The 14864-nt window shown below is 34.7% G+C and overlaps 1 protein-coding gene and 1 long non-coding RNA gene across 2 annotated transcripts in view; one reads left to right on the top strand and one right to left on the bottom strand.

Annotated features, from left to right (window-relative positions):
• Positions 1 to 14864, top strand: part of LOC133090791 (uncharacterized) — a 46839-nt gene that overhangs the window by 6092 nt on the left and 25883 nt on the right. The gene's annotated exons all lie outside the window — the stretch shown is intronic.
• CCDC152 (coiled-coil domain containing 152) overlaps positions 1 to 14864 on the bottom strand; it is a 29966-nt gene that overhangs the window by 9256 nt on the left and 5846 nt on the right. The window contains exon 3 of the mRNA XM_061189232.1: positions 1196 to 1260. Within this exon, the coding sequence (XP_061045215.1) occupies positions 1196 to 1260 (65 nt within the window). The remainder of the gene's footprint in view (positions 1 to 1195; positions 1261 to 14864) is intronic.

Genomic DNA, 14864 nt, shown 5'->3' with positions numbered 1-14864 from the left:
TAGAGAATTTTCATTGGATTGAGGTAATCTTTAGTTTGCTTTGGACAGCGATTAATAAGTTCAGAATCTTGGATCACGGCGTTTTCTCTGTAATTCCCATCCCTCTGAAAATTCATAGTATTCTAGATAAAGCAGTATTCTATGACTTGACATTTTAGAAGAGAAAAGAGGCAAAAATTTTCCCCCTTTCGCTCTGTCCCAGTTACACCCTGACTTCACATTTATTGTTGAACTCTAGAGGCAAGATATGAAAATGATGGAAAAATAAAGGAAACAGAGGAAAGGAAAAATAAAGGATGGGATATAATCCAGAGATATTTAAATTATTTCAAAATTGGTGATGAGAAGCTAAATTTTCCAAGAGCACAGTCAGATGCCATTCATTACTCCTGAGTATTACCCAGAAGCCCTGGAAGGGTTACACAATTAGCCTGTATTTCTTCAAAGGCTCCTCAAGTGAAGAACCAGATTGAAATAGAGATGATCCTTCAAGTTGAAGTTCTAAGCTGGATATAGATCCAAGTTGAGTTTTGGAAATCTTAGGTCTGCCAGAGTTTGACATATTGGCTCTTAGGAGATGAGAAAAAATTAGCATAATAAACTTCCCAAAGGGCAGAGGGGTGGGAACTTACATTTACTGAGGACCTTTTATGTTCTAGGTACTGTGTTTTATGTTCTATAATTGCCATCATGGCACTGTTCTTATAGGAGAGGAGAAAACGTAGCAGAGGGTATGTTGGCCCTTGGGAGAAAATTAATTGGTGATCCACATAAAATGCTCTCTTCATTTAGATGGTACAATAAAATTGCAATAAATTACTCAAATCATAAATATTGAAGACTCATTCACTTTATTATAAAAAAGTTTTAAAGTGCTAATTGAGTATATTCTACAGTACAAAGTCTATTAACATAATTTTAAAATATATGGCAAAATTATTTCATCCTTTTCTGTTAGAAAGAAAAAGTAACACAAGTGATATGTTGGTGCATTATAGTCTGTAAAAAGCCAAGGGTCCTCAAAACTTGTATTTTCTAAAAAAAATTTATCTATTAAAAATTCTGGCACTTCCATATATATTTACTCTAAAACTTTTGGCTGTCTTTATTAATGAAAAAAACCACTTTTTTTTTCTAATTTGGGAAGACAGTGCTCCACAGGGATCTGATTCAATATGAAGACACACAAACTCACCTGTTCATGAGTTTTTAACTTTTCTTTTATAAGATCAGCATTTCTTTTTAGTTGTTCATTTTCACCTGTGTAAAAAACATCAAAGAATATCCTAATATATAGAACTTTTAAATTAATATGGGAATATGTTTAACTTTCAAGTTTCCATTCATGTATGTATTCAACACATGCATACAACATCAACTACACACCAGGCTCTGTGCATGACATTGGGAATGTTGAAAGAAAAAAATTATTGCTCCTCAAAGAACTTACAGCCTAGTGGTGAGACAGATGTGTAAATAGTTATGATATGCTATGATAATTGCTCTGTAATGGCAGTGTGTCTGAAATATGGCGGGGAGCTGTGGAAGAAAAGCTTAGGTCAGCTTGAAGTCAGGAAAGGATTTGTAGAAGAGGAACCACTTGAGCTGAGACTTAAATGATAAGTTGGAGGAATGCGTTCCAGATACAGAAAACTGCACAGAAGACTTTGGGCTTGAGTGAATATAGCACATTTGGGAAAATTACAATTCAAATACAGTATTGTTGGCGTGTAAATTGTAAGGAGAATGTGTTAAATAGGTTGGAGATGTAGCCTAATAGGAGGTAGACATATTCTATATGAATAACTTTGAATTTTATTTTATAGGTTACAGAATCATCAAAGAATTTTGAACAATGAAGTGAAATGATTAGTTACATGTTAAAAAGATTATCCAGCGGTGTAGAGGATGAATGGGGGGTGGGGGTTGACCCCAGAGGAATGGATATCAGTAACAATAGATCAAGTAAGAAATAACAGAAGCCTAAATTAGGTCACTGGCAGTAGGAGACAAAAGGAAAATAAAGATAACTATTTAGATGACAGAATTAACAGGAGACTTAGTGACTGATTGGATAGCAGAGGCAAAAGAGAAAAGGGAACGTTTGCCTTCTAGGTTTCTGATTTGAGTGGTTAAAAACTGTTCATTGGTTTGGGAAAAATTAAAAGGGGAAGATTTTTAGGAGTTAAGTGATGAATCTAGATCTTTACCACGCCAAATTTGAAATGCTTGAGGTATCCAGGAGAATATTTCTCGTAGGCTGAGAAACATTTGGAGGTGGCCAAAGGAAGACTATCCTATAAAGAAGACTAAGAAGTGTCCAGAGACGCAGGTGAGGGTGTTACTAAGAAAAGAGAGTTTAAGGGGGTTATAATCAATGGCAGTAAATGCAGTAAAAAGATAAAATGAAAGACCTTTGAATCTGAAAACTTTGGGAGATGTTCAATTGTTCTAAGTTGAAGACTAGGTGGAGGTAAGGAAATGGAGATAGTGAGTGCAGACTATTCCCGTGAGATTCGATTGTAAAAGGAAAGAGTGAGGGTAATTGGAGGGAATAAGCTCAAAGTCAAGAAAACTTTGTCTTGTTTGTTGAAAAGATGGGAGAGATCTGAGTTGTTTAAGTGCTGAGAAGAATGGCCAATAGAAAGAGGGAAATGAAAGAGAGAAAAGAAGAGACAACTGAAGATGCAACATCCCAGAAGAGAGAGGTGAAGAGAGATGAGAGTTAAACCCATGCGGAGAAATAAACTTTGGATAAGAAGAAGGATTTTCTTTTTTCTAAGCTAATGAGGAAGGAAGTAAGGATATGCCTGTGTATGAATACATTGGAGGAAGTGCAGTGGGAAGAAGGGGTGGTAGATGACAGGAAATGAGCTAGTTTATACCTGACAGCTTTCATTTTTTCTGTGATATAGAAAGTAAAGTAGGTTGAAAGAGAAAGAAACATTTAAAGTTGGGGGCTTAAAGGATGAAAATTTAAAAAGCCAAGATAAATTAAGGGTATAAGTGATACTGGGACTCAAAAATTAAAAGGAGTCTGCAGTGTATGATTTTTCACCAATAGCCTTCAGTAGCTGTAGCAATGCAAGTAAAACAGTGTATGGTTGGATTGATCTGTATTTGAGGATTAGTATAGTTTGTATTGCAGAATGGGTGAGGGAAACAAAACTACTGTCAAAAGAGAAGATGAGTGATATCCTAAGCTAGAAAGAAAGGGAGGTTTTATCTTTCAGCAACATTATTAAGAACCACAGTTGTATTTATATAATGCCTTTCCATGTAGAACTTAAATAAGAAAAAATGAAATTAATTAAAATGTAGTTGTGCATCTTTAATTTGTCCTACTGTTTCACACCTATCATAATTGACATTTTTTGTATATAACCAAAATGTTTCTCTTGATGAAGGATGATGGAGAAGGAGTGGTGCTTCACAGTTTTCTGTATTCACTCTTGTAAACCTCTAGGTGTTTTTAGGAAAATCAGATATACTTAGATCAGGAAAGAGCCAACCCTGGTATAGTGCATGGTGAGAGTTCAAAATAGAGCCAGGATCTCTACCTGAGCCAGACATTAAAGGTGTTCAGAGCTAAAATTAGGCCAGAAGTAGGACTGGAGCCAGGACTGGAACTGGAAATCAGTGTGAGATAGAGGTCAGGACTTGAGTTCAGTGCCCAACTGGGATCAGTGACAGGGCTGAATGAGACATTAGACCTGGATAACAATAATTCCAAGTTCTGTATTATTCATACTCTGTTTGTCATATTCACAAAGTAACTTGCTGGGATATTGATTGGGATCACTTTGAATCTATAGAACAAGTTGGAAAGAACTGACATCTTGACAATATTGAATCTTCCTATCCATGAACATGGACTATCTCTTTATTTATTTAGTTCTTCTTTGACTTACTGTATCAAAGCTTTGTAGTTTTTCTTATATATATCTTATACATATTTTGTTAGATTTATACCTAAGTATTTCATTTTGGGAGGTGCTAATGTAAGTAGTATTGTGTTTTATTTTTTTATTTTTATTTTTTAATTAAAAAAATTTATTTATTTTATTTATTTATTTTTGGCTGTGTTGGGTCTTCATTGCTGTGCGCGGGCTTTCTCTAGTTGCGGCGAGTGGGGGTTGCTCTTTGTTGTGGTGTGTGGGCTTCTCATTGCGGTGGCTTCTCTTATTGCAGAGCATGGGCTCTAGGCGTGCAGGCTTCAGTAGTTGTGGCTCAGAGCCTCTAGAGCGCAGGCTCAGTAGTTGCGGTGCACGGGCTTAGTTGCTCCGCGGTATGTGGGATCTGTCCAGACCAGGGCTCGAACCATGTCCCCTGCACTGGCAGGCAGATTCTTAACCACTGCACCACCAGGGAAGCCCCAAGTATTGTGTTTTAAATTTCAAATTCCACTTGTTCATTGCTAGTATATAGGAAAACAATTGACTTTTGTTTATTAATCTTGTATAGCACAACCTTGCTATAATCACTTAGTTCTAGAAGTTTTTTTGTTGAATATTTTAGATTTTCCATGTAGATAATGATGTCATTTTTGAAAAATGTTTTATTTCTTCCTTCCCAATCTGTATGCCTTTTATTTCCTTTTCTTGTCTTAGTGTATTAGCTAGAACTTCCAACACAATGGTGAAAAGGAGTGGTAAGAAAGGGTTTCCTTGCCTTGTTCCTAATCTTAGTGGGAAAGCCTCTAGTGTCTCACCATTCAGTATAAAGAGATTGTACTAACTAGGCAACAAATATCTCTTGTATCTATTGGAATTGCTGAAGTATCCATCACTGAAAAATAAAAGAAAAGGTATTCGATGTTTTCCAATTTATAAAAGCATGCTTGCTTCTTTTAGTAAGTGAAGCAACTGTAAAGGGAAGCTAATCATCTCTATACACCTATCCTATCCACTCACCTCACTGAAGCTATCAATGTTAACAGCCTGGTCTGTATCCCTTCTCTATTTTTCTCCCAGTTTATACAATTATATATAAACATACCACACATTTGTACTGGTTTTATTTGTTTTTAACAGTATAAAATTGTACCATATATATTACTTCGCAAAAAAACTTATTTCTTAAAAATGGACATTCCTTCAAGTCTATAATTTTTCTTTGCATTTTTGTACATACATTTTAATAATTTTACATAAATAGGGTCGTATCATACATGCTGAGATACTTTTAGGGAACTCTTCCATTCTCTTTCTTTCTGCCTTCTTCTTCTCCCTCTTTTTTTCCCATTGTCTCCACACCTCTGGTGTAATTGTGTATCCTTCTGTGTTTTTCTCCATGTTCTTAACCTCTGGATCATACATATGCACACACATACACATTTCCATATTTTTATTCATATCTTTTGCCCATTTAAAAATTCTCTTTATCTCTGCTGATCAATTTGTAGAGCTCTCTGTATTGCAGATATAAACTACATTGGTATTTGAAAACACTTTTTGAAATAAATTATTGGCTTTTTGACTTTTGTGTGACAAATAACATGCAAAGTTCTTTTTACATTGTTGTCTGTGCTTTTGTTGCATTGATGTTAAGAAAGTCTGCTGGTCTTTTTTTTCTTTATATAGTATCTGAGGTTCCCAGATTGGTTAAGATGATATCCCTCAGCTCCAGGTTGTACATTTTTCCTGGATTTTCTTTTAAGTTTTTATTGTTGTTTTTACACTAAAGTTTTTTTTTAATCCATCTGGAATTTATTTTTGATGTGGTGGGAAAGCTTTCCAGATGGTAAGCTAGTTAGGCCAGTACCATACTTTAAAATGCCGTTCTTTTTCCAATAAACTGAAATACTCCTTGTGTCATACATTACACTAGCAAATATTGGGGTCTATTTCTAGAATCTATTTCATTCTTTCCACGGATGTATTTTTCACAATTATGTTGAAAGAAATATTTCTACACTTTTCAAACTACTTTTAATTTAAGCAATACTTTTTTCTTAAGAAGTAGCTGATCATGGATTAGCCTACTTTCTCAGATAATTCTCTTATAGAATAGCACTAAATATGTGCTATTGCCCCTTTTTAAACATTCTGATCAATGATAAGTTTTGACTAAATCATTTTGTTTAGTACAATTTTGTATAGTAAAGTTGCACTGTACATAACAATGTCTTCCTTAAAACTTACCCTGTTAGAGTATAAGGTCCTAAATAAATTCAAGTTATTCAGACTCAGTTTAGATAGGAAAAAAGCAATATTAAGTTGTAAGAAATTATCTAGAGAAAACTGGCAAAAATAAGTTTAAATTCTACTGAATTTGGAGGTGCTCCATACTTGCAGCTGATTTCATGTGTCTCTCTCTTTTCTCTTTTTTTACCGCCCATGTGTTTAAATTCCTGAAATTCAGTTGATCTGGGACTGGTTATATGGTGATAATTCTCCTCTAATGGAGAAAAATCTCCAAGTCTTTTTTTTCTTTTTGCCCTGGTATTAGTAGTCACTGGTCATAAATCAAAAGGCATAATGTCACCATCTTTCATATAATGAGTTACTGAAGTTTCTTTCCTAAACCAGTATATAGAATAATATACAATAATATAAGAAATATTCCTATCATTTGATATATTGTGATGAATCATACTCTCTTTCTATGTTCATATCCTGAACTCCAAACACGTATTACTTCAAAGATAGGATGAATTCATTCTTTGAGGTATAAAGACTAAAGTTGAGGAGTAGAGGATAGGGTAATCAAGCAACAAGAAAAAAAAGTCCATAGTATAAAGGGCTGCCAACACTCGTGCATAACCTGCATGATGGGCCCTTGCCTCTCTCCACCCTGATAGACAGCATATCAGATGCAATTCACTAAATATTGTTTCATGACTTTCTTTCTTGGTGTCAGGTTAGCAGTAATAAAAGGAAGAGCTTCTTTGGTCCTTGACAATGAGAACATCTCAGAAAATATATTTAACTTGATCATCTAATCACTCATGAGAGTGAGAGGCTCACGTTTTCCCTTAAGCTATGAAATTCCAATGGTATTGCCATAAAAGGTTTAATACCTTGGTAAGAGGGACCAACCACTATGTCATGTATAACTGGTAGGATGTTAGGAGGGAATAGACTGGCCAACATAAATAACAAAATCTAAAAAGTAGTGACAAACAGATGAAGTGTTCTAAACTAATAGTCTCCAAACTCTTATAATTGTATGCCCTCTTAATAAAAATAACGAGCATGGGCTTCCCTGGTGGTGCAGTGGTTAAGAATCTGCCTGCCAATGCAGGGCACACGGGTTCGAGCCCTGGTCCAGGAAGATCCCACATACCGCGGAGCAACTAAGCCCATGTACCACAATTACTGAGCCTACGCTCTAGAGCCCGCGAGCCACAACTACTGAGCCTGTGTGCCACAACTACCGAAGCCTGCTCGCCTAGAGCCTGTGCTCTGCAGCAAGAGAAGCCACTGCAATGAGAAGCTCGTGCACTGCAACAAAGAGTAGCCCTGCTCACCACAACTAGAGAAAGCCCGCGTGCAGCAACGAAGACCCAATGCAGCCAAAAAAAAAAAAATAATAATAATAAATAAAATTTATAAAAAAAAAAGAGCGTGTACATCCCAATCCATGTTTAGTTATTTATAAATTATATATATGTGTATATATATATACTATTTTCTAATTGTATATAATTCTTAAAACAGATAAAATAAAAGTAAAAAAGGTGAACTAAAGAGGAAAAATGTTAATTTATTCTAATATTATTTAAAGTACTGTTATAAAACTTTAAAATTATTGAATCATTATTATTGTTTACATTTTAGTGAAACAATGGAACTGAAAATGCATCAACAGTTTTTACAATGTTGATTTAACTCTTCAAAGTCTGGTTTTAATATTCAGATTGTTTTGATACTTGGTTTTAATGGAACAAACTCATCACTGGCTGCACTTACTAAATCACAATACAGTCATCCCTGAGTATCCTTGAGGGATTGGTTCCAGGACTCCCTGTGGGTACCAAAATTCATGGATACTCAAATCTCTTATATAAAATGGCATAATATTTGCATATAACCTATGCATATCCTTCTGTATATTTTTTATCTCTAGATTACTTATAATGCCTAATACAATGTAAACGCTATGTAAATAATTATAAATACAATGTAAATGCTATGTAAATAGCTACTAGCCCTTGGCAAATTCAAGTTTTGCTTTTTGGAACTTTCTGAATTTTTTTTTCAAGTATTTTCTATCTAGGTTGGTTGAACCCATGGATGCAGGGCCTGCAGAGATGGAGGAACTACTGTATTCGTTTTTCAATCCCAAACACCAATTATGCAAAAGTGATTGTTTTTGAAATTTTGTCAAAATCCATCTTCTTTGGTGTTAATTGTTTTTATAAGCCTCTCTAAAGATTTTTAAAAACAAAAAACCAAACAAACATTTAACGAAAGGGTTCAAAATCACTGAGAATCATTGAAAAATTTTTATTGAATTTAGCATTTCTATGCCAAATTTAATATGCAGGTGAGAATACTTAAAGTTGACACACTTTCGGCTCCCAAATCACTTAATGATAGAACCATTTCCAAATATTCATTTGAAAACAGTCTTGCTATAGATTAATTTTCTCCCAAAGGCAGTTACTTGGCCACCATTGGCTGACATTTCATCAGGTATGATAGATTTTCATAATTTTTAACTTTTTAATATGTCTGATGAACTTGTACAAGGGTAGCAAGTAACAGCTCTGCTACTTTCTTATTCTTGACTTGCGTTTGTGTTATTAGTATTATTGTCAAATGTGTTTTATTTCTTAAAGCTACAGTCTATTTTGAAAGGATTAGTTTGATCGTAAGTAGCTAATATAATATATAAACCCTCTTAACCAGGTACATGTAAACCGTACTACATGTCAATACACTGAGACTGGAGAAAAAATAAAGATGCAACTGTTTAGTTTTAGAACTCCCACTCTCCTTGGGAGAAGAGGAATCTTGTGCATTATAAATGATGCATAACTGACATACAGAAAGAGTAAGGAATAATAATAATAAATAAATAAAAATAAAATATTCTATTAGTTTCGGGTGAAAAAAAAAAGAGTAAGGAATAACATTCCACTATTAAATTTTCATCAAATTATTTGCCTTGATTTTTAGATAAAAATAAATGTAAATAGGAATTTCATTGTTTTCTTTCTGCATGTCAATGGATCATCTTTTACACAGCCCATAAGTCCCTACTGAAAAGATTGATGGATGAGAGTAAAGGGAGGTATCGTTTCTCTTACAGTGGTAGAAGAAACTCTTAAGCCTAGAGGGTAATTGATTCACCAGTTCAATAATGCTGTCAAGAAACCATGTCTTTTTAGTCTTTTCTTCCTGCTATCCTCAAGCTGTCATAATTTTCAAGCTGAAAGCAAAGAGTCTGCAACAATTTCAGGCATTATATGCAGACTTATCAACAACTAGAAGAAAACATTTTTTTGGAAGAGAGGAAAATTATTCCAGAAGCCCTCTGTTGGAGTTGGGGTGTAATTAGCTTCCACTGAGGCATATGATTGTGTGGATGAAGAATGGATGTCAGAAAAAAAAAAATCAGGTTTTTATTAAGAAGAGGAAATACTTTCTGGGGAGGCAGACATTTGTAACCACTGTAGCCTAGATAAGCAAATTAACCATACAATCTTGACAATCAAATGGATGAAACAGAAGAAAGACAGGTAGTTCACATCTATCACTTTGCCCAAACCAAGGCCTGTAGAAACACTGGAAAAATGAAATCAATGAATCGCTATTTCTTCCTGAGAGACACCATAGAATATCTATTTTCAGAAATGGGTTATTAAAAAATTTGTACTACCATATCCGTGAAAAGATGGTGCTCTTGACCATTGGTTGATATTTGATTTCCCCTTACAAAGAAATAACATTTAACATATTCATTATTGAATTATAATTGACTTTCTGGGACTTCAAAGTATTTAACATTAATTTCTGATAGATGTTTTATTTGAACAAAATACTGGAAAGCATTAAATACCATTTGAATCCTGTAAAGGATTTTGAACATACACAGTTTTTAAAAAGTGCAGGTAGGCGTTGTATTTAGTCAGAGAAGGGAAAAGTTGTTTTGAGCCATCAGCATTGAGATGGACAAATGAAAGCCCAAACCAGGTGTGGGATGGGGATCAAATGCTGGGAAAAAATGTGCAGAACGCTAGAACCAAGTAAAGTGAAAATCTAATGGACAAATGGCGATCAGACGTCTGCAGGAATTAACCAAAAGAAAAGATATTGGAGATGGTATGGTTCCCTATCTATCACCCTTCTTGATCTCCAGAACAGCTTTAGTGATGTATTAATATGGAAATGAGTCCTTTATGTACCGCAGATGCTGTTTGACAATGTAAGTGTGAAGTCTTCTTATACAATTTCTATATTTGTTTCATCAACACTTGAGGAAATATTTTAAGGGAAAGCAATGGGGAAAAAGTAAGAACTAATAATAATTCTTAAAAATAGATACATCTCAATTAGAATATTATAACAACTATAAGGAATAACACGTCAAATCAAATAAATAGCATATAAGATCACCACTGTATCTCACCTACATATGTAAAGTTGTTTCTTTGTGATAAAAGCAGAGGACTAAGATGAAAATTCCTGTTTGATGTGAGTTTTATGTTGGAAGAGACCTTGGAGGCAATTTAGTCTAAACTCCAATATAGCAGAGGAAAATCCCACTAACACTGCACTGTAGCTAAATCAGAACAGGACAAAACACTAGGTTGCTTCATTTTGTAAATGGTAGGCCTATTGACTGGGTTAGCATGACTAACAAAAATAAGATAAGCTGAATGTGTTGGCTTCATTTACACAAACATAGCCTTAGCTTATGACAAAAATTAAAATGTAAACTAAACTATCACTGAAGTTTGAATAGAATACTCATCATGTGATTACTAGTAATACCCATCCTTCAAAACTGAACACAGGGTTATTAGACCAAGAATACTACTGAGAATAAATATACTTCTAACCTTTCAAAAGTAATAGAATTATTATAATCAATTATAAAACCCTGATGTCCTTGTCAGGATATGACTGAATTGTTCTGTTCAGCATGACATTTCTTATTTCACAATAATTTAGGAAGTATTATTAAGTAGTAAGGAGTCCTGCCCTTAGCTGATGAACTTAACAAGACCAGATTAAGAGAAATTTACTGTCAGAGATGTAAAAACTCTCTATTCTTTTTTTTTTTTTTTTTTTAACATCTTTATTGGAGTATAATTGCTTCACAATGGTGTGTTAGTTTCTGCTTCATAACAAAGTGAATCAGCTATACATATACATATATCCCCATATCTCCTCCCTCTTGCATCTCCCTCCCACCCTCCCTATCCCACCCCTCTAGGTGGTCACAAAGCACCAAGCTGATCTCCCTGTGCTATGCGGCTGCTTCCCACTAGCTATCTATTTTACATTTGGTAGTATATATAAGTCCATGCCACTCTCTCACTTCATCCCAGCTTACCCTTCCCCCTCCCCACGTCCTCAAGTCCATTCTCTACGTCTCTGTCTTTATTCCTGTCCTGCCCCTAGGTTCTTCAGAACCATTTTTTTTTTTAGATTCCCTATATATGTGTTAGCATATGGTATTTGTTTTTCTCTTTCTGATTTACTTCACTCTGTATGACAGACTCTAGGTCCATCCACCTCACTGCAAATAACTCAATTTTGTTTCTTTTTATGGCTGAGTAATATTCCATTGTATGTATGTGTCACGTCTTCTTTATCCATTCATCTGTCAATGGACACTTAGGTTGCTTCCATGTCCTGGCTATTGTAAATAGAGCTGCAGTGAACATTGTGGTACATGACTCTTTTTGAATTATGGTTTTCTCAGGGTATATGCCCAGTAGTGGGATTGCTGGGTCGTATGGTAGTTCTGTTTTTAGTTTTTTAAGGAACCTCCATACTGTTCTCCATAGTGGCTGTATCAATTTACATTCCCACCAACAGTGCAAAGGGTTCCCTTTTCTCCACACCCTCTCTAGCATTTATTGTTTGTAGATTTTTTGATGACGGCCATTCTGACTGGTTTGAGGTGATACCTCATTGTAGTTTTGATTTGCATTTCTCTAATGATTAGTGATGTTGAGCGTTCTTTCATGTGTTTGTTGGCAATCTGTATATCTTCTTTGGAGAAATTCTATTTAGGTCTTCTGCCCATTTTTGGATTGGGTTGTTTGTTTTTTTGATATTGAGCTGCATGAGTTGCTTGTATATTTTGAAGATTAATCCTTTGTCAGTTGCTTCATTTGCAAATATTTCTTCCCATTCTGAGGGCTGTCTTTTTGTTTTGTTTATGAAAACTCTCTATTCTTAAAGGTGCTTAAATATATCATATTTTTTTAGATTTTACTTTTTTTTCTAACTTACCTTTCAAATTATGTTGATATTCAATGGTCTGTTGCAGCCCTTTTATCATATTATGAAGAGTAGCACATTCTAAAACATAAAAGATACATTTATTTGAATATTATTTGCTTTCATTTTGGAATTATTATCTCAAAGTTGAGATACTTAAAATAATATTTAATTGACAATTATGAGACTTAATAAATCAACCAGATATCTCAAAATAAATTATATAATAAATACTTTTTAATCATTCTTTAAGTCAAATGCACTCCAGGATTTAGTAATGAGTTTTCTAAGGCACGATAAACCCAGTATAGTAGGGATCCCCCACTATGTGACTTAGTAACATCTGCCCTGGAAGTAAGGCACATTTGGACATGTCTGGAGAACTATGAGGTTTGTATCCAAGTGAATTTTCCATAAAAGAACATTCTAAGGAAAGAGAGTCAAGGAACATTACGTTCTGTTCAAAAATAGAGAGAGCTGATGAGATGGTGTCATTTGGGAGAAGATAATGCTTTTCTTTCTCACTGTCCTCTAACCTGTCCTCTTTGCCTGAGTCCTAGGGCAAGGGAGTAGCAATAAAAGGAGTAAAAACTCAATGTGCTGAGTTACAAGGCATCAGCAACTTTGGTGCCAATGTCTTCTTGCATAATGGGAGATGGAACCTCCTTTGCAAGCATTAGTGCCCTGACATGTGCATATAAGCTTTCAGTATACCCTTGGTTATCACCAGCAACAGCTGATGGTAGCAACAGTGGTGGAAACTTCTGTAACTTTAATCCACTTGGCTGTAAGCTCCAGGATAGCAGGGACTATTTTCTTTTTTGTTTACTATTTCTCCCTAATACTTAGAACAGTTGTGGTCCATAATAGTCTTTCCATAAATAATTGTTAAGTGATTGATTGATTGACAGGCAATATCATAGTAAGAAAGGAATAAGTGGAGAAACTGTGGTGTGAAAATAATATTGTATTGATATTCAAAGTGCTTTGCAAATATTAAATCATTTAATCCTCTTAACCCTTTGACATTGGTCCTAGTATTTGCCTCATTTTACATAATGAGGAAATCCATATGGAGAAGTTTAGCAAATTATCCAAAGTTAAAAATAGTAGATGGTAGAGCTACAACATGAACTCCAGCAGTCCAGCACCAAAGTCAATGATTCTAACTACTTTACTACCACCAAGAAGACCAGCGCAAGACCACTTCTTCAGAGTAATTTGAGTAGGTGGGAGGCCCTGGAAAGAGGGCAAGAACAGAGCCAGAGACAGACTCTGTGATAGTTATTGCTATCACATTTTTACTATAAATTTGAGAAACCCAGGTTGTACTAGTTTAAGTTTATAATTATACTAGCTAAATATATAATGATGAAAACTTCATAAAGAATAACAATATTTTTAAAAAGAAAGATTAGGGCAATTTCATTCTTATGTGCTTGGCTTAACAGCTGATAAATATTGAACCTTATGCTCTTTCTTTCTGTTTTAGAGGCCCACGGCCGATATTCAGGCACTATGCCTTAGTGTGACACACTGACTAGTTTCCATTTTACTTGGGTATCTGTTTTGACGGTTAAATATTAAATACCACATTTGTGTCTAACAATAAAAGTTGTCTAGGTATAATAAAGTACTATTATTGAATGTTCACCCTGCCAGGCATTACACTAAGTACCTTATAAACATCATAATCAGTATTCAAACTGATACTGAGAAGTTGGTATAATTATTGTGATTTTGCAAAGGGAGGAAGTCACCCATAGAGGTCTGGTTACTTAACAAAGATTCCACAGTATATGGAAGGTCTAGTTTTGAACATAGGTTTTTTGCATTTCAAATCCTGTGCTCTTAATTCAGTACTTCCTCAGGAATTGTAGGATATGCTGATGAAACCATGAAATTTGGAATCAGAGGAACCAGATTAGAGTTTTCTTTACTTTGTAGCTATGACACTCTGGGTAAGCTACTATTCTCATATATTAGACTGTTCTGACAAACAAATGAAAAAATATACTTTCTAAAATCACTTACAAATATGCAACATTGTTATTGTTGTTACTATTTCTCTCCTCTCTGACCCATAACAATTTGTATATATTGCTTTTCTCCATTGTTCACATTACATTTTAGTTATTTGTGGTTTCTCCCTCTAGATAGTGAACTCTTTCAGGTAAGGATATTTATTTTGATATTCCTTGCTTCTAAAGTGGTAACTATTTCATAGGTGTTCAATAGTTTTTGTATTTATTAACTAAGTGAAAGAACCAGTACTGTGAGGGGAGAATTCAAAACTTCACCTTTCAGTTAGAGGTCCCGCACTCAGTCTCCATGTACTTTTTTCAACTACACTAATAGAAATGAAAGTATTTTGTAGAAGTTAAAATCTTTATGCAAGTATAAGGTTCTACTCCTCCCCATTCCCCCTCCACCTTCCCCACCACCAACTCAGACAAAGTT

This window comes from Eubalaena glacialis, chromosome 4 (assembly GCF_028564815.1).
Source record: "Eubalaena glacialis isolate mEubGla1 chromosome 4, mEubGla1.1.hap2.+ XY, whole genome shotgun sequence".
Taxonomy (NCBI): Eukaryota; Metazoa; Chordata; class Mammalia; order Artiodactyla; family Balaenidae; genus Eubalaena; species Eubalaena glacialis.
The sequence above is the reverse complement of the archived record's forward strand: the minus strand, read 5'-3'. Positions and strand labels throughout refer to the sequence as shown.